This window comes from Mesoplodon densirostris, chromosome 3 (assembly GCF_025265405.1).
Source record: "Mesoplodon densirostris isolate mMesDen1 chromosome 3, mMesDen1 primary haplotype, whole genome shotgun sequence".
NCBI lineage: Eukaryota > Metazoa > Chordata > Mammalia > Artiodactyla > Ziphiidae > Mesoplodon > Mesoplodon densirostris.
In genome coordinates, this window is record NC_082663.1 from 136303365 (window position 1) to 136329909 (window position 26545).

Below are 26545 nucleotides of genomic sequence, written 5' to 3' on the forward strand. Positions count from 1 at the left end.
TCCATGCTGACTGATCCTAAGTTTTGGCTGAACGGCAATGTGCACAGCCTCAGTCCCTCTTGCCTAAGGGTGGGCCTGTGACCCAGTGAAATATATGCGGAGGTCTTCTGGTAAACTCTATGAAACATTTCCCTTTTTGACAAAAGATAAGTGTCATATTAGGGAAAAAGTCCCATCTCCCATCTACCTCGTCCTTCCTGCGTGGGATGTGTTTGTGTGAGGGCACAGTAGAGCTGTGGCAGCCATCTGCAACCATGAAGGAAGAGTCAAGGAAAGTCACAGAGGCTCTAATATCTCATGGCCAACTAAAGAATGTCACTAGGGCTTCCCTGGTGGCGCAGTGGTTGAGAGTCCGCCTGCCGATGCAGGGGACACGGGTTCGTGCCCCGGTCCGGGAAGATCCCACATGCCGTGGAGCAGCTGGGCCCGTGAGCCATGGCCGCTGAGCCTGCGCGTCCGGAGCCACAACAGTGAGAGGCCCGCGTACCGCAAAAAAAAAAAAAAAAAAATGTCACTAACCACCTGGCTCTACAAGGATTGAGTGATGAGCCACCGTAGCTGCTGACCTTCAACACACCCTGAAAGAAGTTCAGGGTGGAGATCAGGAATGAGAAACTCTGTGCTCTGGGGAAAAAGGCAGAACAGGCCTTCAGATAGTTAGATATTTTCAGAAGAAAACTTTTATGAACCTGGATTCTTGCATCTTCACATACTTAGAAAAGCACTAAAACCATTAACTATCTGTTCCTTGTGACCAGCAGCGACCTTCTACAGAGACGTGAATGTACTCCCTTGCTTGAACATACTCCCTTCACCAAATTCACATATATACAGGGTCTCCCATTATATTTAGGTACTGGAGGGCAGAGAGTTGCCTTTTGACCAAGTTCCTTGTCCTGCAGCAAAGGTTTCCACTTAACCCCCCTCCATGTTTCTCTTATCACCTTGGTGCCACCTCTTCATTATGCCTCTGATACCTCTGAAGAGATTAATAGCACTACTCTGTCCCCCCAACCCAGACATTCCTTCTCTGTTTATCTTTTCTGTTTTCTCATTATCGCTTTCCACAAACCAAATATTATATCTTGGTTTTTAATTACTTTAATGGGCCTCATGTCCACAGTAATTAGGACATTGAGGTCATTACCTTGTCTCCTCAGATCTTCTTGAACAATTTTATTGATCATTTCTTGGCCTAGACTCACATAAACCTATAACTTGGGCCAAGAGTTAACCTGATTAATTAGCATCATTACTTTCTGGTGCAAAGCTGTCCTCCCTTTAAAATAGTGGTTTGCAAACATGGCCGTATATTAGAAGTACCTGAGGTGCTTTAAAATCTCCTGAAGCCCAGGTCTCCCCCATGCCAATTAAACCAAGAGTGCAGAGGGGAGTCCAGCTTCAGGACTTCTTTAAGCTCCCCACACGGTTCCAGTGTACAGCCAAGTTTGAAAATCAGTGGTTTAGACAAGTACTTCCCAATCTTTAATGTGCATGTGAATCACACAGGCCTTATTTAAATGCAGATTTTGAGGATCTGGGGTGGGACTGATATTCTGCATTACTAACTAGCTCCCAGGTGATGACAATAATTGTCTGAAGCCCACAGTTTGCATAACAAGAGTCTAGAATCTAGGTTTTGCAGTCTATTCTAATGCTGGAGCTGAAATTAAATTCCCCTTGGGTCCAATTGCAAAGTCACAGAAAAAAAAAAACAATCCCTGCAATAAAGTCAAGAGCTGGGGCAGTGAATGAAAGAACTCAGAAGGTTGTTGTTTTTGATCTCTAATTTACTTATGGACTTAGGTTGACAAACCATCCCAGTTTGTCAGGGACCGAGGGGAGGTTCTTCCATGCAAGGATTTTGACTGTTAAAACTGGGACAGGGCTTCCCTGGTGGCGCAGTGGTTGAGAGTCTGCCTGCCGATGCAGGGGACGCGGGTTCGTGCCCCGGTCCGGGAAGATCCCACATGCCGCGGAGAAGCTGGGCCCGTGAGCCATGGCCACTGAGCCTGCGCGCCCGGAGCCTGTGTTCCGCAACGGGAGAGGCCACAGCAGTGAGAGGCCCGTGTACTGCAAAAAAAAAAAACTAGGACAAGTTGGCCACCCTAGTTAATGGCGGCGTCCCTAAGAGAGCAACAGCCAAGCTTTGCACTTCAGCGTTCCGATTCCTCTCTCTGAGAGGAGTCCACCTCAGGGTCAAGTGTGTGCTGGGAAAGATAGCTTATGGAAACGAAATGCGGAGTTGCATGCCCAACAAAAACTTAAAGAATGTGACTTCAAAGGGTAACTAATCAGGCAGGTGAAACTAGAAAATTCCAAGAACAAGGTTATACCAGGGCCGTAGAGGTAAATCTAGGGTTACATGGTTTAGGTCTCTGCTCTAGCACTGGTTTCCTGTGTAGCCTGGGGTAATACATTCCCCCTCTCTGGGCCTCAGTTTCATCAGCTAAGAAATGAGAGCTGAATCGAAGGGTGTGTAGGGTCTTTCCTGCTCCCCGGTCCCCCGACTGCTTATGCAACACGGATAAAGTTACAACTGCAGAAGTACACCTTTTCAGCGTAATTAGAAAGTGAACCCACCTTCTGTTTTGCGAGCAGCCATCTCCAGGTCTCCCCAGGCTCCTTCACAGCAGCATGCGCATTCATCATATTCGGGAACACTTCCCTTTGCTGTCCTTTAGTGCTCAGAGAGCCGAGAACTCACGGTGCTTGTTTTTTTCTTTTTCTTAAGACTGTAACATGTGGACAAATCTAAATGAAACTCTATTTCAGATCCAGCCTTTTGGTTACAAGTGGTTTCCTCCCTCCACGCAGGGAGCCCACTTAACTTTTCATTTTTCTTTAGAGAAACAAAGAGCCTCACCAGCCGCCCACGGCCGGATTCCTGTTAACCTCTCATTAAGCCCGCTGACAGCTGACTTCAGCTCTTCACGACTTAGTTCAACACATTCCCATTTCAGTGGGTCCACCTGGCTTCATTAAGGTTCCTGCCAGCTTCTCTACTAGCAGCTTCCTCGGCAAATGCAAATAAGATCCTGCGTAACAAATACGGGGGGCAAGGGAAGATGGAGCTATAAAGGGGTTGGCATTGGAGAAGCATCCCAACACTCAGGTTGCCGTGGACCTGAGTAAACTAAAACCCATTTCGGACCAACACGGGTCAGCGTCTCAGTTTCAAATGCCTGAAGTGTTAAACGAGGGCCATCCTGTGAGGTATGGGGTAGTGGTGAAGAGCCTGGAGTCCTTCAGGCCTGGTTTTCAGACGCGGCTCTGTCACAGCGGGTAGGACTATGTGACCTTGAGCAAATTTCTTCACCTCTCTCTGCTTCTGTTTTCTCGGGAGTAATATACTGTTTCATGGGGCAGCTGTGAGGATTCAATGAGAAACTGCCTTGACGCACTTGGTAGAGAAGCACTCAGAACATAGCAAATGCTCCTTAAGGATGGGATGTGATCCATTTCTTTTAGTCTAGAAAGGCCAAGGTCGAGGGTGCAGAATTAGGTTGCTTTAAATCCTCAAGGTTTGACTGTGGTCCCCCCATGTAAACATCAACTGTAAGAGCCCTGTCGCCATCAAAGTCCTTCCTTGTGGGAATAAAAACACGACTCTGATTCCCTTCTACTGCATTTCCCTGGTGGGTTTTGTCTCATTTAGATTTTAAGGCTCCTTAAGGGAAGTGATTCTCTCTTCTGGGCCCCCTACACAATAGATACTAGGGAGTTGTTTGTAGACTGCTACCAATTCATCCTGATTGCACGGAGAGGGAGAGAGGAACAAGTGCCCCAGCAAACTCCTCGGATCAAGGAGTCTCAGTATAAGAATTATATATTTATTAATTCATCATTCTGTGACTTCCACTCCCCACCCCCTAAACCTTTGAGTCTCAAACTAGCTGCCTTGTTCTAGTTCCTGGCCATGTTTTGCTTGCCTAGAACATTATTTTTTTTATTTTTTGCGGTATGCGGGCCTCTCACTGTTGTGGCCTCTCCCGTTGCGGAGCACAGGCTCCAGACACGCAGGCTCAGCGGCCATGGCTCACGGGCCTAGCCGCTCCGCGGCATGTGGGATCCTCCCGGACCGGAGCACGAACCCGTGTCCCCTGCATCGGCAGGCGGACTCTCAAGCACTGCACCACCAGGGAAGCCCTAGGACATTATTTTAATACCAAGTGTGAGTGTTAGTGCCTGTAATTGGACACACAAGCTTCCATTTCAGTAGAGGCCACATCACTTCCCCCTGCTTCACTCCTCCGCATCAGCTGCCCATCCTCTGAGTTTGCCACCCCAGCCTTGGGCAGAGCCTAAGGGTGCTTCTTCTATGCCCCCTTGGGGGGGAATCTCACATCTGCGTTGGGAAGATTCCTCTATCACAGCATGGAGAACAAATTGGAGATGGAAAGGAGTGAAGTTGGTGAGGGTGGTTAGAAGCTACCCTAAGAGTCCACACAGGAACTAATGCTAGCTTAACTGAGGGCTGACAAGGAGTCCACCCAGACCTTGGGCGCTGGCTGCTGGAAACTCCCACTCCCCCGCGCCCCCCCCCACCCCAATGGCCACACCCACCACCACAGAGCCCTGGTCACAGGAGAGTATTTTCTTAAAATCTCCATCCTCCTGTTAGGGATTATTATGCTTCCATAGTTCTCAAACTCTAAGGTGCATCATAATCACCTGGAAGGTGATTCAACTACAGATCATGGGGCTCCACTTGGGAGTTTCTGAGTCAGTAGGTGTGGTGTGGGGATGAGAATGTGTATGACTAACAAGGTCCAGGTGATGCTCAGGCTGCTGGTCTGAAGTGCCCCGTTTGAGAACCACGCAGCAACAGCAGTGGTTCTCAGCCCTGGCTGCACATTAGAGCCACTTGGAGCATTAAAAAAAAAAAAAAAAAAATCAGATGTCCAGGCCACACCCTAGACCAATTACAAAAGAATCTTCTAAAGGGTAGGACTCAGGAATTGATATTTTTAAAAAAATTCCCCAGAGAATTGCAGTGTTCAGCTAAGGTTGAGAGCTACTAGGCTAGAGGGCCCTGGAGGCCATTACCCGTTGCAAAATACTACAACTACTCATTTAAATGTTTCTGAATCTGACCAAGGAGTTGCAGAAATATAGTTGGGAAAAGACGGAAGATGGCCCCTTGCAAAACACAAAGATACACATTGAGCTGAGATGTTCTGTTGAGGGGGTATGGTATTTGCTGTCGGCTTTCCTAGGCAGACCCAAGTTGGTCACGGCACTGGTGGTGGTCGTTTGGGAAGGTGGGTAGGCATCGTGAGCTAAGTTAGGATGGGGAGTCTCAATGACCCACGAAATATTAAAACCTGTTTGTGCAAGGTCACCTAATCCCACTCCATTTTCCAGATGGGGACACTGAAGCCCTGCACCTGTCTCTATTGCCCCACCCCCACCCACCCCCAGTTTCTAAATTTGAATGTAACAGGCTGGTCAAGTCATTTCCAGTATTTTCAGTTAACACAGAGGAGAAAGTCAAGCCACATAAAGAAGCAACCCATGTGCCGCTAATTATTTCCTTCACTTAGTCCAAACCTGCCACTCACCTTGGCACCAAAAGAGTAAGGCAGAAGGCATGCTGCCCTGGGCAGGTAGTTCTCCAAGCGCTCAGGTAAGAGGGGGATGTTTTTATTCACTGCTGGATCCGTGTGAACTAACAGTTTGAGGAATCTAGAGGCTGTAGCAGTCATGTCATAAGACTGCTTTTTTCCCCCTCCCTTAAAAGTAATGTCAAGAGAGTCGAAATATAAAGTATGGTTACCTGGAAAGACTGTGCACTTATTTTATTAAGGCGGTTACTGCCCCAAACATACCAGGAAGTATTTCAGACAAGTTTCTTTCAGCTCTGGCTGACTTTCCACATTTCTGCCCAACCAGAGGCCTCTCACTCAGGTGCACATCCTTTCCATTCAGTCCTCAACTGCTTGTTTTAACCTCTCTCCCATGGTTCCTCATGCTACCAGCTCTCCAAGTAGGTTTAAATAAACCTATTCTTATTGAGGCGTCAATTACCATGAACTTTATTTAGAGAAACTGATCTGGACCGACTCATTGTCACATCCATGTGCCGGCCCTGCTTGAACATCCATGTCATTCACCACAATTTACTCTGATGAACTCTTGGCTGTTTCCAACATTAAATTCCCCAAGCAAGAATTCAGATGTGACACTATGGTCACCTCTAAAGATACTCACGTGTGAACAGAAAATAATAGAAAACCTAGACGTTTTAGAGGTGAGTCAAAATGATGGTGTGATTCCATGTCATTTCCTGCATTATTGATGACAATCAATACGTAATATATCATCAATATGTTATTGATGACAATCAATAATGCAGGGATGCTCATACCATACCCACAGTGGGGCACTGAATTCTTACATCTGGGCATAAAAGGAGAGATACAAATGCATGCAAGGCAAAGACAACTAGGGTAGGGAAGGAACCAGAAATCATGTCCCAGACACAAGGCAATTTAGAGAAATATGAGGTTCTCCTTTCAGTATCGGAAGCACTGCTACCAGATAGAAGAGAGTTTAGACCTGTTCTGTGTAAGCACAAGTTCAACTAGGACCAGCAGGCAGATGCTATCTGGACACAGACTTTGTTCTAAATATTTCTAAGTCTCAGAAGTGCCCTGAGATTGAATGGACTTCCTTGGGTGTGATAGTGAGTTCACCATCACTGAAGGTGCTCAATTATACTGTGGAAGATCACTTAGCAGTAATGCTACAAAGATTAAACCATGAGAAGGTGTGGTCTCTAAGGTAACTTTCACTTGTGAAACTAAGGCAAGACTGGATCAGTGACACCAAGGCAACAGATTTTTTTTAAACAACAACAACAACAAAACATTCTAAGACTTATTTTGATAATTGACACACCATATCCTCATCCTCAATCCTAAGAGAAAGGGGCACTCTAGAGTGTGAAAAGACCATCTTCATCTTCTCTTTCGTCGAGTACATTTTTACCTTCTCCAACACTGACTAGCCTGTAAAGAGAGAAGAGAGGCTGATGATGAGAAACACCAAGACCGGGAATGAATGGATGCTGCTAGATTATAAAACACCTAATCAAGGGCTGTTAGAGTTAAAAGGGCTCAGAGTCCATCCAGTCCAAGCCTCACATTTCACAGATGGGAAAACTGAGGCCACAGGGGATAAAGGGCTTTTGCCAATCTATTATAATAAGGGGATTTAAAGTTTCTGTATTAGCAAAGTATAAAATCATGATCTAAATGTGTTTATTTACCAAGAGGATCTCCAAGTATGACTTTGAAAAGTTACCTTGCTAACCTTCAGTTTCACTACTTGTTAATATTTACTTGTTAATATAGATATTGTGGTATTGATGCAATTATTAAGTGAAAGCAAGGTCTTCATCACAGTTTACACCAAATCTTTTCATTTCTTTACCAAAAAGCTATATAACAGGACAGATATCCAAAATCCCTTTCCAGAGACTCTTCAAATTATTTAAAAAACAAAACAAAAAACTGCTCCCGGGCTTCCCTGGTGGCACAGTGGTTGGGAGTCTGCCTGCCGATGCAGGGGACATGGGTTCGTGCTCCGGTCCGGGAGGATCCCACATGCCGCAGAGCGGCTAGGCCCGTGAGCCATGGCCGCTCAGCCTGCGCGTCCGGAGCCTGTGCTCCTCAACGGGAGAGGCCACAACAGTGAGAGGCCCGCGTACTGAAAAAACAAAAACAAAAACAAAAAACTTGCTCCCATGGTCTAATTTGCCAGAGGAATTAAATCCCAGGAATGATACTATGCATGTGTTTTCATTCTCCATACTACCAACTCTCCTCTCAGTGAACTCCAGTTTAACAATGACCTTTTAAAGTGAGTCACCCAGAGTGGAACAACTAATGGGTAGAATGACATATCACCTTCTTTCTTTTGCATGTTATACTTCTGTTAATGCAACCTGCCACTGTATTTGCATTTTGGACAAATATCATGGTGTTAACCAAGACAGAGGTTAACGTGAGCTGAATCCCCACACCTTTTCCACCTCTAATGCCACATTTCTCCAACCGTGTATTTAATCAGAATACAAACACAAGTCATTAAACCACTGAGTAGTATCTAATCATTTGTAACAGCTTGTACAATCATTACAACAGTCAGTCATGCAAGATGAATTACCTGGTGTGCTTCTGGACACAATTGGTTTTCATGACTTTCCCTGAAAAGACAAGGCCAGGTTAGAAGCAGAGTAGCTGTACTTATGTGAAATGCTGGGGGAGGGACGGAGCAACATTATGAAGAGCAGAGGTGGTCCAAAGGTGGGATCTTAGGAACTGGATTTGGTAGAGAAAGCCACTCCTTTCCCCAGATCAGATGATTGCTTCTTTAGGCCCCTAGTTACTGCTCATCAATCACAGAGTTGTTCCAACATCGTGGGCAATGGTGTTAAGCTGCTTTATTCTTTTTTTTTTTTGGCTGGGCTGTGAGGCTTGAGGAATCTTAGTTCCCCGATCAGGGATTGAACCCAGGCTCCGGCAGTGAAAGGGAGGGCCACTGGAGGGCTAGGGAATTCCCTAAGCTGCTTTATTCTTGAGTTATTTGAATTCAAGTACTCACTTGGGTTTTAAAACACTTCCTTAGGACATGTACCCATAATTTCCCAAACTGTAACATGCCTTTGTATGAAGGTTAATGACAAACTTCCACTAAGCTCCAAATTTCCTTTTGTAGTGTTCACTAGGGATAGATGTGGAGACACACGAGTTTCGCTGTTGTTGCTCAAACAGGCTGAGATGGTTACTACTAGTCAGAGCTCCTCACTTACTATCAGTTTCTGTTAATGACTACAGAACAATTTTTTCCCCATTTTTACAGGACCAGGTGCTACGTGCCTATACTTGGCATGAAAACTATAAACTCCGGTTCATGATTTCTTTTTGCAATGTTTTAAAGCTTTTTTTTTTTTTTTTTTTTTGAAAGCTGGGGAGCGCAGACACAAGGTCATGGACCAGCTCAAGAATCTAATGACAGCTATGGACACTTGTCCTCTAAAAAAATGCAGATATGAATGTACAAGTGCTTTTCCACACGATTGTAAGGGATTCACTGGTCCCCTGAGGCCCATCTGTGGACCCTAGGTTAAGAAGTTTTACTTTAAGGGAACAAATAAGAAGACCGGGGTGATTCACGGCTCTCTTCCTGGGACATTCCTAGCCAGAGGAAGAGGCTGGGTCAGGGTTTCCTCCACCCCAAGACAGTGATAAGAATAGTACTTCCCCCTTAAGGCAGTCAGGAGCATGAAACGAGTTAGATATGTCAAGAATATAGCATCAGGACTGGCACAGAATAAGTGTCCAATAAATAAAGGTGCTCTTCTTTTACTTTTCTTTCCCAAAATGTAAATTCTATCAGGAGGATGATGCTCAAAGCCTTTAGCATCTTGGGGAGAATGAGTTTACCTCTAACCTCCTTGACGGGGATGATGAAGGCAATGATAGAAGTGGGACTCTAAGGAATGGGGAAAACAGGCAGGAAGCAGAATCCATCCACTCCCAGATCCCCCTAGAGTTTCCAAAGCTCTGAAGGGCTTCATCCCACCTGGTCCTGCCCTCCTTACCTCGAAGGAAAAATGCCAGAAGCAATGCCAACAGCACAAGTCCCAGGGAGGGAGCAATGATCATGAGCAGGTTGTAGTTGTTGGTCATTTTTATCTGGTGAGACACAAGGGAAGGCGACTGGGTCACTCATTTCCGAACAGCATCCTCCTGTCAGTTTCCCATCACTAGCGCACCATCCAGTGACCGGCAGCTTCACTGCAGCTCACCCCCTTTTGCCCAATGTGTCTCAAGATCAAAACAAAGCCAGCCTTACGAATTAGACTTAAAAAAAAAAAAAAGTGGAAAATCTGAAACATTTTACCCAGACCCTTCCCTCAGATTTTCCTAAGTCTTAAACACCAGGCAGTTGGGTTGTGGGGTGTGAAGGTTAAAAAAATAACTGTCCTGTAAGCTGTGCCCTCCACTGTCAAATCTCTTTACTGACCATCATCTAAATCCTTTCAGCTCTACCTATACCTGTGTGTTAGTTCTTTTCCTGGCTGACTTAGACTTCTAGAGGCAATAAGATGAAAGAGAAGGTGGAACTCAATTTCAAATTTTCTGCAGTGGTGGTTCTCAAAGTGTAGCCAGGGGACCCCCCCCATGAGATCAAAATGATTTTCAGGACACATTATTTGCCGTTTTTACTGTCATTCTTTCATGAGATGTACAGTGAAGTTTCCCAGAGGTTACAGTTATGTGACATGTGATGTGAAGGTGTCAGTGCTCTGATAACATAATATGCAAGATATGAGAACCTCTATCTCTTATTGAGCCAAACATTAATGAGACTTGCAAAAATGTAAACCAATGCCACTTTTCTCCCTCATATTTTTTCATTCAGGAAAATGTAGTTATTTTTCATAAAGTATTATTTATGTTAACATGTAATGGGTTTGTTATACTTTTTTAAATGAATTCATATTGTTTTTAATGTCTCAGTTTTAATTTTTATGAATATAAAAGGGTCCTGACACCAAATAGTCTGAGAATCACTGCTCTACAGGCAGCATCTAGTTCCCTGGGGGCTACACCATCTCCCATTGGCCAGGCCAGGCTCCATCCCCTCAGCTTCCTGTTCCTTCTCTTACAAGGCAGCAGAGGCAGGGCAATACTCTCTCTCTGAGGAGAGAGGAGGGGAAGAAGGAAGAATGAATGAGACCTTCACTTTTCCCTTATAGGCTGTCTATACTACCTGAAGGTTTCACATGAAGCAGCTTGAATCACTTTCATAATAATACAAATGAATGAAGGATACGCTCAGAAAATAAGAGGAACGCTGGTGACAGGTGTTGATTCTGTAGAATGTCACTAATTCTGGGGTAGCAGAGGGACCACATAATCATTTCAATGTTTTTGTTTATACTTCTTTTTTCTTTTCAAAGCGTCTGCACATATAGACGTAACGATATCAACATTATTTCTGCCAAGAGTACAAGTCTACAAGTTCCCTCATAGTTTCATAACAGTTGCAATGTATTTTGCTCTTCGATAGATCTGCTCTCCCAGTCCATTTCCACAAAACTTTATTGTGGATTTTAAAACTGTAGGTCATATACTTCACAAAAATGTTTACCTGTTCTGATTCAAATCCATTTTGCACAAGAAATGGCGTCTCAGTTGCTGGGAAGGAGAAAGAGAAGATAATGTTTATATTTCCTGTGGGAGAATAAAATGCAACACCCTGAAATAGACACTTCAGTTGATGTGTTTAATCTTTTAATCCCAACTTTGCTTTTTTTGCATAATTTATTTATGCACATTTGTTTTGGTATGTTTTTATCTAAAGCTCATCTGCTGTCCAGTATTATCCCACAGGAGCATCTCCATTTTATAGATGGGTAGAGTGAGGCATTAGGCCAGCAGGCAATTGAATCTAAATTTTCTTTAAGCCCCAGTAATGCATTCAGGACTTTTCTCCAGCAAGAAAACCTGTCAGTCTATCAGTTAACAAATATTTATTAAGCATTTATTATAGGCCATGCACTATTCTAGCTGTACCATCGACCTTCTCGATGGAGTTTACAACTTAGTACAGAAAACCAAATTTAAACAAATAATGTAAATAGTTGTAAAAAAGCAATTGTGCAAAATTCTGGGAAGAAATAGTATAAGGTGTCAGAGGTACATCATAAGGATGGCTGACCGGTTCTAGAGGGTCACATCCTTGAGAATGTGAAATTTAAGCTGAGACACGGAGTCATGGATTTATAACTGATAGCTGAGTTCAACAAGGGAACCATACTGAGAATCTACCAAGTACTAAGCACGGTTCTGGACACCAAGAATGCAGAGATGAATATGGCATGGTCCCACCCTCATGAAATTTACAGTACACTAGAGGAGGGAGACCAGAAGCTTATTTCAGCCTAAAAGGCCAAAGGTAAGGATGCAGGATGGACAGGCTGCCGGGGAGGGTGGGCAGAGGGAGAGGCACTTAGCCTCATGGTAGTTCAGTGAGTGCTATCAGAATTGAGCTCCATGAAGACACTGTCCCTCTGTGCCCGCTCAACAGTGGGACTCCAACACTGCCTGACACATACTTGGTGCTCAATAAATGTTTGTTGAATGAGTTAACACCTGAACTGAGTTCAGGTTGTGTAACAATTAACAAAGCAAGATGGTAAAGGCATTTTAGGTAGAAGAACATCAGCAAAATTATGTAAACATGAAACAGGATGGTTCCCATTCAACTGGCAAGCGTCTGTGAAGGTGTAAAATGAGAAGTGGGGGGCGGCAGGGGATGGCATGGAGATGGGCAAGAACCAGTCACGGAAGGCCTTTTGCTTCATGCTGCTAAGTCTCCCTTTAGTTCTGTAAGCAGTGGGAAACCACAGAAACATTTCAAGCACGTTATGATCCAGTTAGGAGGATAAGAGAACAGCCAAGAAGAGATTGCTATCTATCTGATTCCAGGTCTGAAATTCAGAGCTAGAAGTGAAGGGAGAGAGACAGATTCCAGAAATGCTTAGGAGGGAGATCAAGAGGATACGGACATTGAATGGGGGGTGAGAAAGAGGTGAGTCTTAGATAACTCGAAGTTTCCTCCTTGCGAAAATGGGCCATTGCCTGAACTGTCCCCTAGGATTGGGAAGAGAAGAAGCAGCAAGGCAGTGGGAGAAAGGCAAGGAGCTCAGATTTAGAGTCGCTGAGTGTAAGCTACCAGAGGGACACTGCAAACACTATTTGCATAATAAGCAGTTGACTGATTTGAATGTAAATCAAACTCGGGAAAAGGTTGGAGCTGGAGATACTGATTTAGGAGACATCAGGATCCAGGCAGCAGATAAAAACCTCAGAGTGTGCAAGAAACCCAAGGGCTACATGTCCAGAGAAAGAGGGGGGCAGGAATCCTGAGAAACCCTAGCACTTAAAAGGTAGGCAGAGGAGGGGCTTCGCTAGTGGCGCAGTGGTTGAGAGTCCGCCTGCCGATGCAGGGGACACGGGTTCGTGCCCCGGCCTGGGAAGATCCCACATGCCGCGGAGCGGCTGGACCCGTGAGACATGGCCGCTGAGCCTGCGCGTCCGGAGCCTGTGCTCCTCAACGGGAGAGGCTACAACAGTGAGAGGTCCGCGTACCGCAAAAAAAAGGTAGGGAGAGGAGGTGGAGGAGAAGGAAGAAGAAACAAACAGGGCAGGGGGCAGCGAGTGAGAGCAGTGTCCCAGGGGCCCGGGCAGGGGAGAATGTCCAGGAGGGATGCAAAGTCATATGTGCAATAAAACCTTACTGTGGAAGCAGAACACAAAGCCACACACAGAGGAGGCCCGAATGTAACAGATAACTAGGGTAATAATTATTGAAATTGATCGCTGTTTCCCCCAAGCTTCTCTGCACTCAAGGCAAAAGGAGAAACATGACAGGTTTTTTAAGGCTCATAATTTGGTACAAGAGAGCTTATTTGTTCTACAGGGAAAGTGACTTGTTGAATGCCTAGGAACATAAAGCTCAGAGGGGGAAATTCAGCATGTTTTCATATCCTACAACTTAGTTAATGTTTTTCTCTCAGCTATTATCCCCTAGAGCTGGAAACTGCAGCTAAGTATTCAAAATTCCTACCCTGTTCTGTCAAACTCCTGCTGTATCACAATCATTTGTGATGGGTTAAGCCTGAAATTGAAACCATCAAAGAGAAAAGCCAGCCTGGGTCATTTTTGTCAGAGCTAATCTGTATTTTAAATTGGAGTTGTCTAAAGGGAGACACATTTTGCAAACACAAACACTGCTGAGTGATACCAGACGGCACTTTTTCTTCTCCTTCTCTTCCTTGTCTCTTCTGAAAATGCCAGAAGCCCAAATGGAAGTACTCATAGGGCTGCAGCGTTATACACCAAAGAGCAACAAGAAGTACACATGGGTGGTTGGCTTTTCTTCCTTGTGAAAAGTAGCAATGCCTGCAGCTGGGGGGTAGGAGTTAGACAAGTCCAGGCTACTGGTTTTCGTGTCCTCTGTGTTCTGCTGGCCATTACATTCTCAAGGCCCTGAACGCTGCCACGAGCACATTCAGGCAAAGGCAGAGCCTCCCAGAACTTGCAAGAAAAGCAATTCTGTGAGAGAGGAATTGTAGTGGGTTGAATATGGTCCCCATGCTCACCCCCTGCAAATCATGTCCAAGTAGAACCTCAGATTGCAACCTTATTTAGAAATAGGGTCTTTACAGACATAATTAGTTAAGGATCTTAAGATGAAAGCATCCTAGATTTAGGATAGGCCCTAAATCCAATGGCTGGTACCTTTACAGGAAGACAAGAGGACACACAGAGCCACACACAGGGAAGGTCACGTGAACACGGAGGCAGAGATGAGAGTAATGCTGCCATAAATCAAGGAATCCCTGCGGCACCAGAAGCTGGAAGAGGCAAGGAAATATTCTCCTCTAGAGCCTTCAGAGAGAGTAAAGCTGTGCTGACACCTGGATTTCAGACTGCTGGCCTCCAGAACTGTGAGAGAATAACTTTCTGTTGTTTTAAGCCACCTTGTTTGTGGTCATTGTTACTGCAGCCCTGGGAAACAGATACAGGTATTAAAGGAAATTGGCATATGAAGAATGAGAGTGGCCTTCCATGGGGGAAACCAGCCGAAGAAAGAATAAGGAAATGGGTGCTGAGCACACATAACATGACTAAATGGAATCGAAAGTCCTCGCATTAAGCTCAAAAGAGCATTAATCTAATATATTATTACTAGCATTCCACTGAACATTTAATCCTCAGGAACAACCCTATGGGGCAGACATTAGCCCATATTGCCAGGAAAAAAAACTAAGGTTCGGAGGGTTGAGCAATGTGATGAAGGTCAAATAGGTCGTAGGTGGTGGAGCTAGAATTTGAACCTGTCTTACCGACATCAAACACCTATGCTCAGGGCTCTCCTGGGGGTGCAGTGGTTGAGAGTCTGCCTGCCAATGCAGGGGACGAGGGTTTGGGCCCCGGTCCGGGAAGGTTCCACATGCCACGGAGCAGCTGGTCCCGTGAGCCATGGCTGCTGAGCCTGCACATCCGGAGCCTGTGCTACGCAACGGGAGAGGCCACAACAGTGAGAGGCGTGCGTACTGCAAAAAAAACCACCTATGCTCTTAACAACCTTATTATACTGGAGTGCAAGCGTAATTGTACCACATAAATAGCATGTCCCACTGGGGCAAGAAAGAATGCTCGGTATAATGATTTACATTGAATCTAGAAAAGTGATGGTCCAGAGCTGTGTTCTCCAGAGAGGGCTCAGTGCTCACCTTGACTGTGCAAGGCCATCCACTGGGAGTGGGGAAAACGAGAGCTTCTGTTTACATTTAATTAAATTGAATCCTTGCAACATTTATTCGGGAGGGATATATTCCAACATGTACGTGTTAGTATGGAGGTGTATTTGAACAGATTATCAATAAGTGTTTTACCACTAATAATACATTTTTAGCCTGGTCAAGAGAGGAAGAATGAGTCACTTGGAGACTATGGTAGACAAAGTAATGAAACCCAAAGGTGTCTGTGTCTAATCTTCAGAGTTTGTGATATGTATATGTATGGCAAAAGAGACTTTGCAATGTGATCAAGTGAAGGCTCTTGAGATGGGAAGATTATCCTGCATTACCCAGTGGGCCCAATGCAATCACAAGGATCCTTATAAGAGGGAGGCCAAAATGTCAAAGCTGGGATAGGTGAGGATGGAAGAAGAGGTCAGAGAGAAAGAGAGATTTGAAGATCCTAAGTTGCTGACTTAAAGATGGAGGTAATGGGCTGAAAGCCAAAGAAAGCAAGTGACACGCAAAAGCTGGAAAAGGCAAGGAAATTGATTCCCCCCCAGACAATTCAGAAGGAATACAGCCCCACCAATCCCTTGATTTTAGGACTTCTGACCTCCAGAACTATAAGATTAATCTGTGCTATTTTAAGACACTACCATTCAGGTAATTTGTAATAACAGCAACCGAAAACTAACACAGAGACACTGGCCTCCAAGACAACAGTGGCTCTGGGGATGGGCACATGGGATGAAAGGCAAATTGACTTTTTTTTTTAAAGTTTTTTGTACGCTTTGTAGTTTTGTCATGTAGGTGTAGTATCTATCTTAAAAAAATTAGTTAAATTGCAAGAACAACAACAAAAGAATCTTAAGATTAACCATGCTTTTCCCAGGTCCATGTACTCACCAATGCTTCTGATGAATATCAGATTTTCCTACAAGGTGAGAATGTATTTACATTAAAAAAAAAACAAACCAAAATAGGGACCCCTTGGCAGTTAGAGTTCATACTGTAAATTAGTAAATTGGCTTGCTGGTTTAATTTTAGGCTCTTGAGTTCTGGGTATACATGGGTACTCTGAAAAATGGAATTTCTGTAAAAAATTAACCCCAGACCTCAGAGCACAGTGAGGCTGCCAGTCGGCCTCCCTCACGCTTTACCACCACTAAGTATTTCCCCCAGACTTTCTGGCTCTGTGACCTTGGGCAAGACATTTCCTCTCTCTGAGCCACAGTTTATTCAACTGAAAATGCTGCTATTTCACCAACTGATCTCCTATGTCTTTTTTAACCTTTATATCTCTGGATAACTTTTTACAAAGTGTTTGAATGACCTGAGAAAATTATCATTACATAGTAATTTTTTTAAGGATATAAAGCTATACTTAGTGTAGGGAATGAATATGTAAATACTTCAAAATATATATACAAACACATGCATACCTCTTGTTCCCCAAAGAAAACTAAAAAGAAATCCAGGCTAAATACACCTGACTTTGAGTGGGAATATTGTAGGCAATTCAATTCTTTTAATTTATACTTTTGTATGATTTCTAATTTTCTCAAATGTGAAAATTTTAACTGTAAAATATTCCGTGTATCATGTGTTAATTACTGGAACCTCTGCAGAATGACTTAGTCAAGGGCAAATTTTAGGGGTGTGTCATTTCTCTGAAGCAAGGCCACAGTGACATTCTGGGCAAACTGTTAGGGGTGTGTCATTTCTCTGAAGCAAGGCCACAGTGACATTCTAAGTGAAACTTTGAAGATAGCTGTTAGAAACTCATTCACCCACAGCCAAAGAAGGGTTTTGTGGTGCTATTAGAAAGAGGCACCTCCTAAGATCTAAGAGTACTGAGGTATGAAGATGTAACAGGATATATATATTAGTCATTTTTAAAGGTCAAAAATGGTTTGTTTTTTTAAATAATGAGTGCATATAAAAACTGGTGAAGGGCTTCCCTGGTGGCGCAGTGGTTGAGACTCCGCCTGCCCATGCAGGGGACACGGGTTCGTGCCCCGGTCCAGGAAGATCCCACATTGCTGCAGAGTGGCTGGGCCCATGAGCCATGGCCGCTGAGCCTGCGCGTCCGGAGCCTGTGCTCCGCAATGGGAGAGGCCACAGCAGTGAGAGGCCCGCGTACCGCAAAAAAAAAAAAAAAAAAAAACCTGGTGAAATCCAAGTAGAATTTGTAGTCTAGTTAATTGTATTGTACTGATGTAAATTTCTTCATTTTGGTAATGTACCTTAATAGTGAAAGATGTTGCCACTGAGGGAAGCTGGAGGAATGTGTAACTCTCTCTGTACTATTTTTGCAAGTTTGTGGAAGTCTACAATTATTTCAAAATAGAAAGTTTTTAAAAATTAGTTTAAATATCAGGCATTTCATATAGTTCAATCTAATCTATGCATGACACGCAGTAGCTTTGCAGTAAAGACTTGTTGAACAAAAATGTTGAATGAACTTTAAAGCAAGTTTTAAAAGACTATAGAGAGAATGATTTTTTAAACAATTTGAACATTTTTATGAAAAATAATAATAGATGTGATTATGCTATTAAGAACAAAAAATGACCTGAGAGGATATAGCCCAAACTGTTACAGTATTATCTCATCATCTCAATCATTTGGGGCGGGGGCTGGGTGGAATGTTTGGAATACAAGGAACTTCAACTTTATAGTGTTTTAACTTTTTATTTTATAAGAGCATGTATTTATTTCGTAACATGAAAAATAAAGTTTAAATGTTAACAGTACGGCATGAAAACACCATCTTTCCCTTCAGAGGACTTCTCCTCTAGTACGGTAGGGGGCAATGTTCAGTGTACACTCAGGAACAAACCTATCCAAATAAATTCACATCTGCCCTTTCTAAGGAACGCATGCGGTATCTGGATGGTATAAATCAAGGGCTGCAAATGACAGCCTAGGGGCCAAATCCAGCCTTGGCCTGTTTTTGCACAGCCTCAGAGCCAAGAATCCTTTTTAGATTTTTAAATGGTTGGGAAAAAATCAAAAGAAGCAGAATTCATAACACATGAAAACTGCAGGTACTTTATATTTCATTGTCCATCAGTACAGTGTTATTGAAGCCTAGAGACACCATTTGCACGTGTGTTATCTCCGGCTGCTCCTGCAGTGTTAGGGCAGGGTTGAGTAGCTATGACAGAGACAGCACGGCTTGTAAGGCCTGAAGATGTATTATCTGGCCCTTCGCAGAAAACGTTTGCTGACTACTGGTAAGTGAGTCTACATGAAGAAACAATGCCCATGGAGTCAGGGAATTAAATGTGTTCTATCTGAGTACAATTTTGAAAACCTTCAGACCTTCACACCCTAGGGTGATGAGAGACTTCCCTTCAAGGTGGTCTTATACCTGAGGGAGTAGACTGGACCCCACTCTCTTACTCAAATAAAACCATGTGCTTTATGCAATTCTGGAATGGCACTGAATATTTAGGATAGAAAATCTTTTAAGAATCTGTTTTGAATATTGCCCGTTTCCAGCCCATTAACAGAAATGTGCTTCAAAACTCCTAGAACCTCCCTCTCAGAATCAGTTTACTGAGCACTATCACAGGCCTGGCATAGTGATGAGCACTTCATGTAAATTATTTCACTTTAATGCTTACAAAACCCATTTTACGGATGTATAAACTGAGGCTGAAAGTTTAAATCACTCATCCAAGGTAACACAGACAATAAAAGGAAATTTGAACTCAACTCAACTTGGAATGACTCAAAAAATCATGATGGTAACCTCTCTGAGAGAAAAGAAAAAGAGCATATTAAAATCCTATTCAAAAACGTGAACTCTCTAACCAATGGGTTTCATGCCAGAAATCACCTGGAAATAAGAGCACTATCTTCTCAGTGGGTACATTTTTTTTTTTTTTTTTTGCTGTACGCGGGCCTCTCACTGTTGTGGCCTCCCCCGTTGCGGAGCACAGGCTCCGGATGCGCAGGCTCCGGACGCGCAGGCTCAGCGGCCATGGCTCACGGGCCCAGCCGCTCCGCGGCATATGGGATCCTCCCAGACCGGGGCACGAACCCGTATCCCCTGCATCGGCAGGCGGACTCTCAACCACTTGCGCCACCAGGGAGGCCCTCAGTGGGTACATTTTAAAACTCATATTACATATGTTGACTCATCACTGAATTCATAGACACTGGGACTCATCGGTCTCTACTTTTAAAACAAATTTAGTTTTGAAATAAGTCAATTCAATGATACAATCTTAACACAACCTAGAATCTTAAAAGTCAGAACTTCAAGCCTTCAGAGAAGTTTCTTTTCTTTCCTAGGTAGCAGCTGGCTTATGCTGTCCCCTTGTGGCTTACTTGTGGTATGGTCTTAAAAATCCAAAGAACAGCAAAAGGATCCAAAAGTCTGAATGTTTTAGATTTGAAAGGAATTCAAAATTATCTCCTCTGATGCCCTTTTTTTTAATCAAGAGAAAAATTAAAATCTAGAGAGACAGTTTCAGTTGCTCAAGGTTTCACAGTAATAAGTAACAAAGGAAGTGACCAGAACCCATACTTCCTGACCTCATCTGGCAGCGCTAAAGCAGTTCTGGAATTTCAAAATACCTTTTGAAAATAGAAACAGGCATTTACTGAATTCACATACTTCCTTTAAATTTTGGAGACCCCTGCATGTTTTTGATATGTGGAATGATCAAAAAGAGTACGATGCACTTCAATCAATCAATCAAGAGAACATTATATACATGAATCAGGTGTTCCTTAGCTCCAAGAGAAAAATTGGGTAGAGTCCATTTAATTTTGAAAGGAACCAGAGAGCAAATTGTGTTGGCACCCTAAGTGGTTCATAAAGGGGGAGGAATGATGCGATGACTTCACGTCTTACACAGGTGAGGTAACAGAAGGAAACCAGAGACTCAGAACACCATTGTTTGAGAGTCAACCAGTTCTAAACTGTGTCTCAGGCTTCCACTGCCTCCAAGGATGCCCAGCAGCACAAATGTCCTCACTACTGTGAGAGCTCAGAGTCACCACCTCAGGCTACTTCTCCCGCGTGCCAATCTCTGCGTGTCTCGGTGAAGCACAGACAAGACCTCATCCCTAATCCTTCCCCACTGGACTCCTCTCTGGGGGGCAATGCCTAGCACTGCTCTGCACACACCAGCTGATCCCTTCGTTTTAATTGAGGGAGGGGGCAAGGTGCACATTTCACAAAGAACCTCTGGATTATCAACAACAACAATATTAATAAATTGATACCATGTACCAAGCACTGACTCCATGCCCAGCACAGTGCAAAGTGTTTTCCACGTTTGATCTCAGAGCATTCTGCACTAGGTACTATTACTGTCCTCATCTCACAGCAGGAGTCCTGTGGCCTAGAGATGTCAGACAACTGGCTCAAGTGACATAGCTAGGAAGGGAGAGAGCAGACCTCAGAGGCAGGCTTACCTATCTGTAGAGCCCAAGCTCTTATCCTCTGGGCTCTGTGGCCTTTGGGAAGTGTAGCAAGAGCTCACAAACACTTGCTCTGAAAAGATCAGTGCTGGAGGGTGCATGACCATGCTATTTCATGGCACAGTGGGAAGTGGTCCTGTTGGAATGGAACCCTAGCCCTCCACTGCCTAGGTGGGTGCAGTTTCCAAAAAGACATTCTAAAAATTATTATTATTGAATGACCATGTTAAGCATAATGGAAGCAGCTAAAAATGCACAGAGTACTTTCATGTTTATTATCCCATTTGAACTTGAAAATGAATCTATGAGGTAAATAAACTTGGGCAGAATTATTGAAAGGGGGGGAAACTGAAGCCCAGAGAGGTCTCGTATCTTGCCCAAGGCTGCAAAGCTAGTGCTGATTGCTAGTAAATGGTAGAGCAATGATGTTTGATTCCAAATTCCACTTCTGTTTCCCTCTTCTGCTTCTGGGCATCACAGGAGTCAATAGTCCACAAGTGTGGGTAGGTTCTTGCCAAAGGGCATTGGTACCTTTTTTTTTTTTTTTTTGCGGTGTGTGGGCCTCTCACTGTTGTGGCCTCTCCCGCCGCGGAGCACAGGCTCCGGACGCGCAGGCTCAGCAGCCATGGCTCACGGGCCCAGCCGCTCTGTGGCATGTGGGATCTTCCCGGACCAGGGCACGAACCCGTGTCCCCTGCATCGGCAGGCGGACTCTCAACCACTGCGCCACCAGGGAAGCCCCACTGGTACCTTTATTCATTGACTTGTTTGTAGTGGGGAGAACAGCTACCTCACCTCATCACAGAGCTCACTGAGGTTTATCTATTGATCCTACCCTCCTGTGAAACCGGAGATGTCTCCAGCGCCTGACTTGGTGTCCGAGGGACATTTTGGTCTGCAGAGCGGTCACCCAGCTCACCTGGGTAACCATTAGTGAGGACCCATCTTAGGGCCAGCTCCGAGTTCTATTTCCAGTGGATAGTACCTTACTTCACTTTCACTTTCTGTTCGCCTTACCATGGACAAGCCTCTCCTAAAGCTTGGCAACTTTCTTTCGTCTTATTTGGTTGACCTTTCTGAAGGTGAGATGTTAGATGCTAGAATTACACAGATTCAATCCCAACTTTATTAATGGAAAAAAAAACACATTTGTACGGTTGATAGATGTAACACTACTGTGAGAAGCATCATGAGAATTCACTCTTTGTCCTTTTCCTTCATCCCCAGACTGCCAGCTTACCAACTGATTCCAGCCTGCAAACAGCACTGGGCATGAAAGATAAAACAAACAGGCTACTACTGCCTTGTGAAAGATGTCGACTTTGAAATCAACTGCATCCAAGTTCTTTCCTCCTAACAACGGCATTTGTGAGTGAAAATGAGCTTTGCTTCATTCCCCTGCCTTCACCTGTTCCTTCTGCCTAACTTGCACTGAGAATGGCAACTCCTCCTACAAGTTCTTTATGCCCTTGATCAACTGAGGACCCAGAAAGTGTCAAGTTCTGACAGGACTCAATTTTGACTTCAATGAAATAGTGCAGCACAGGGGAAAGAGCTCTGATTTGGGACCCAGAAGAGAGTCCTACGTAGGACTTAACTTCCTCTTCTCTTTGAAATTTTTTCGTGCTTCTGTGCTTCAGTTTCCTTCCGTGTAGAAAAAGGAGAGTCGACTACACCAGCAATTCCTAAATGCCTTCTTGGGGCTAGGGCTGGGCTTCAGTTTCTTGGACCCACCCCAGAGGTCCTCATTCTGCAAGTCTTGGGTAGAGTAGGACCATCTATGCTTTGACTAAGCTCTCTGTGGTTCAAGACCATGGCCAGGTCTGGCATAGACAGACTGGATGATCTCAGAGTTCAAGGTCTTGGTTCCCCAGTCTTCTCCTACCTCCCTGGGAGGTCAGCGTGAGATCTCATTGCTCTCCCACCTTCACTGATGCCAACCTAACTCCCCTGTCTCCTATCTCCATTTCTAGACCAAACCCTACCTCTCCCATTTTTGATGGCCTCCCCTCCTCCTATAACAGTACAAGCCTCCTCCCTCTACCCTGCCTCCCCTCTAAATATTTACCCTCCAACTCCTTGAAAGAACGCCTAGCATTTATTCTCTCACAGTCACTCAGTGTTGGACTTCAGGCTGTCCATCCACAATACTCACCCTGTTTGCTTAGCGGCCCTCCTGCCACAGTTCACAGCCACCTGTCTAGATGCCACATCTGACCGGTATTTAGAATTCCCTCATATTTAAGTACACACCCCATAATCTTTGTCTCCTGGACAACTTCCCTCCTCTCCTGTCTCTCTAACTGGCCCCCCGGGCCAGCTTTTCTGCCTCTACTACACCCTCTCCCAATGGAGTCATTCCTGTAAGGAGGTGGGGTGTCTGCCTTCATCCCACCCTTCCTCTCCCACAATATCTTCAGACAATGCCACAGGAGCTTCAATGACGCCCTCTGCTAATGAGACAATAGAATCAAGTGTTTAAGAGCTAATTTTCAAGAGCCAAGAGACCTGGGGTTCCAACTCTGGCAAATGTCTTAACCTCTGCAAACCTGTTTCTTCTCCTTTACAACGAATGCAATAATAGAATCTTCCTCACAGATCTGGACGACGCCTCATGTTGAGATAATGCACTGAAAGCATGGAGCCCAGCCCTGTCCTATAATAAGCACTCAGTAACTGTCATATTATATCCATAGGCCTGAACTCTCCCTCATGAGATAGTACGTGTGAAAGTTTTGGTATAGAGGCAACTCCTTATTCAGCACAGTAATGGCTCTTTGATCACAGGAGGTGCCAATCATCAGACACCCAATCCCCACCGAGGCATCCGTAAGTCCACCCAGCCCTACATTTCCAACGGCCTGTTAGACATTGCCCAGGGGCACTTCAAAGTCAAGATCGCCCAAATAAATTTCACTCTTCCTCCTGGGGTTCCTTTACCAGTGAACCCATCACATCGAGCTGATCTCCCAAGTGCGGAGAATCCATCATCCTTCCTTCTTACTCCAGTCACCAAGTCTTCTCAGTTCAAAGTCCTAAATGGCTCTGACTGTCCCTTCGCTGCTGTCACTGCTGCTATCATCCTAGTCGAGACACTCACCTCCTGCCTGAGTTACTGCAGGAGGCTCTCCGCCTCCAGCCTTACTCCCCTCGAATACATCTTCCACACTCTTGCCAGATCAATTTTTCCTAAAACAGAGCTGAAAATGCCATTCCCGACTCCAAAAACATGACTGGATCTGTGTGACCCCGGAATGAAATCTAAATTCTTCAGCCCATCAATCAAGTCCTTTAAGAACCTAGGCCACTCCTAGCTTCCTGTCTCCATTAGATTAAACTAGACTCTTAAACAATCATCAAAGATTTCATGCTATTGTAAGTCCCCCTATTTCTGCTCATGCTTCCTCCCTGCCTGTTCACCCTTCTCTGCTCAATGAGATGTTCTCATCCATGAAGAACCAATTCGAGGATCATTGAGTAAAATCACCCTGGCCTTTCTTTCCAAGTTAGAATCCTTCTCTCCCTCCTTTGGGCCCCCAGGGCACCTTTTCATACTTCTATCTCAAAACCAAGCTCACTGGATAATTGTTTGCTCTACACAAGCCTGTCTGTCCCACCCCTTTAAGAACAGAGGTCAAGACTTCCTCATTAAAAAAAATTTTTTTGGGGGGGGTATGTGGGCCTCTCACGGTTGTGGCCTCTCCCGTTGTGGAGCACAGGCTCCGGATGCGCAGGCTCAGCGGCCATGGCTCACGGGCCCAGCCACTCCGCGGCATGTGGGATCTTCCTGGACCAGGGCACGAACCCACGTCCCCTGCATCGGCAGGCAGACTCTCAACCACTGTGCCACCAGGGAAGCCCAAGACTTCCTCATTTTTATATGTTCTGGGCCCTGCACAGGGAAGCACCCAGGTAAGCCATGTTTAATGAATGACAGATTTGAAAGGCCTTTACCAAATATCATGTGACCTATTCCATATATCCAAACCAAATGCCAAGGTAAAGATATAAAATCTCATCTCTAACCACTTTTCCCTCTGAGAATCCTTTGGTTCCATGGCAAGGCCAGCTTGCTCTGGACCATGACGCTTGGGCTGGTTTTGTAAAATAGAAAGATACAGTAACAGAACAAGAGCTCCTAAAAGCACCCCATCCCCACTCCCCCACCATCCCACCCTGGGATGGAGAAAACACTACTGTAAGAATCTCAGAAAAGGAAATTATGACTATTACCAGAGAAATGTTCATTTTTTTCCAGTTTTCCTGGGTTGACAGCCAAGTCCTCATGTGTATTTAGGGGCATTAAATTTGAAATTATTTCACAGCTTGGACTTCATGTTGTTGATGAGTATAATGATCTACCTGGGGGCTGAGAAAAACTGAATCCTAATCCTTGAGGAGCAAATAGGAAAATCTGCCCTCAGGGAAGCTCTGTTGAGAGATAGTGGCTGCCAGTCTTGGGACAAAGGTTAACTGTACGTGGGATCAGGAGAACTGGCCTCTGGTCTCAGCAGCCTCCCTATCACTGCAAGCCCTCTCTCAACTCACTGGCCTTTGCTGGGCCTCAATTTCCCATCAGTTTTCCACTGACAACACCTCCTGAGGAGTTTGTGGGCCCAAATTTCAAACCTCTGAAACCTGGGTAAGAGTCTCAGCTCTCCCTCTGCCTCACTGTGTGATCTTAGGAAAGTCATTCCACATCTCTGAGCTCCATTTCTAGGCAGCCACAGAGTGGAGGTGAAGACTTGACACCCTGACTAGGGCTTCTTCAGATGATGTCTGCAGACCAAACACCTTCAAAGCAGAGGAGGGCACCGGAGCAGGAGATACATACTTGGAGGTGTCTAATCAAATAAATAATACAAATCAGGAAGCCCTTGCATGGCAAACTCGACCACAGCTCTTTTTCAAGCAAAACTTGATTTCTGAGCCTAAATTATAGAGTGAAGCCTCCCTAAATTGAATGATGTGAGAAGGACAAAACAACTGAGAGGCATCAGAAGATTAAAGATGTCCACCAGAGGAACAAAACCCCTAACTGAGAGTTCCTTAGAGCCATGTACTAAGCAGCCAGTGAAAAGCTTTCAGAATCAGATTTATTTTAATAGTGAGTCGAGAATGACTGCCATGAGACTTTTTAAAAAGCTTTCATCACTTCCCCAAGTTTGCAATTTTGCCACTCATCAGCTGTTTTCCTGGTGCAATTAGCAGTTAAAAAAATCATAAAACCAAAAAGTGTCTCTGCCATGTATGTGAGGGTTTATTCTCTACTGTATTCATTGGTCTGTATGTCTGTCTTTGTGCCAGCACCATACTGTTTTGATTACTGTAGCTCTTTAATATGTTTTGAAATCAGGAAAAAAAAAGTGTCTCTGTATTTGGAAGGAAGAGAGTCAGCTGGGAGCTGGTACATGTGGCCTCTTGCTCCCCAGCCGGCCTGGCCAGAGAAAGAAGATGTGTGAGTAGGAAGATCAGCAGAGATGCAGCGAGCAGAGGGGATCAGAATCTGTCACGAGGACTGTCATTTACTAGCCAGTACTTATGGACCAGACATTTTTCTCATGCATTGCCTCACTTAACAGCCCTATGAACCATGTACTATTATCTCCATTGTACATTTTGAGGAAACTGAGATTTCAAAAAGGCTAGAACAAGAACCTGAGATTCTAAAGGAAAAAAATAAAGGATAAAACGTTAGAGCTGGTATATAACCCTGAGCCTTCACATTCCCCAAATGAGGTCTTTTAACCCCCACCTCAGGCTATCAAGAAGAAT

The 26545-nt window shown here is 44.5% G+C and overlaps 1 protein-coding gene across 1 annotated transcript in view; it reads right to left on the minus strand.

Moving 5' to 3' along the window:
• Positions 1–6940: 6940 nt before the first annotated feature.
• Positions 6941–26545, minus strand: part of TIMD4 (T cell immunoglobulin and mucin domain containing 4) — a 35026-nt gene continuing 15421 nt past the window's right edge. Inside the window, exons 6-9 of the mRNA XM_060092096.1 lie at positions 11167–11213; positions 9611–9704; positions 8173–8212; positions 6941–7013 (exon numbers count right to left, since the gene is read on the minus strand). Coding sequence (XP_059948079.1) covers positions 6941–7013; positions 8173–8212; positions 9611–9704; positions 11167–11213 — 254 coding nt within the window. The remainder of the gene's footprint in view (positions 7014–8172; positions 8213–9610; positions 9705–11166; positions 11214–26545) is intronic.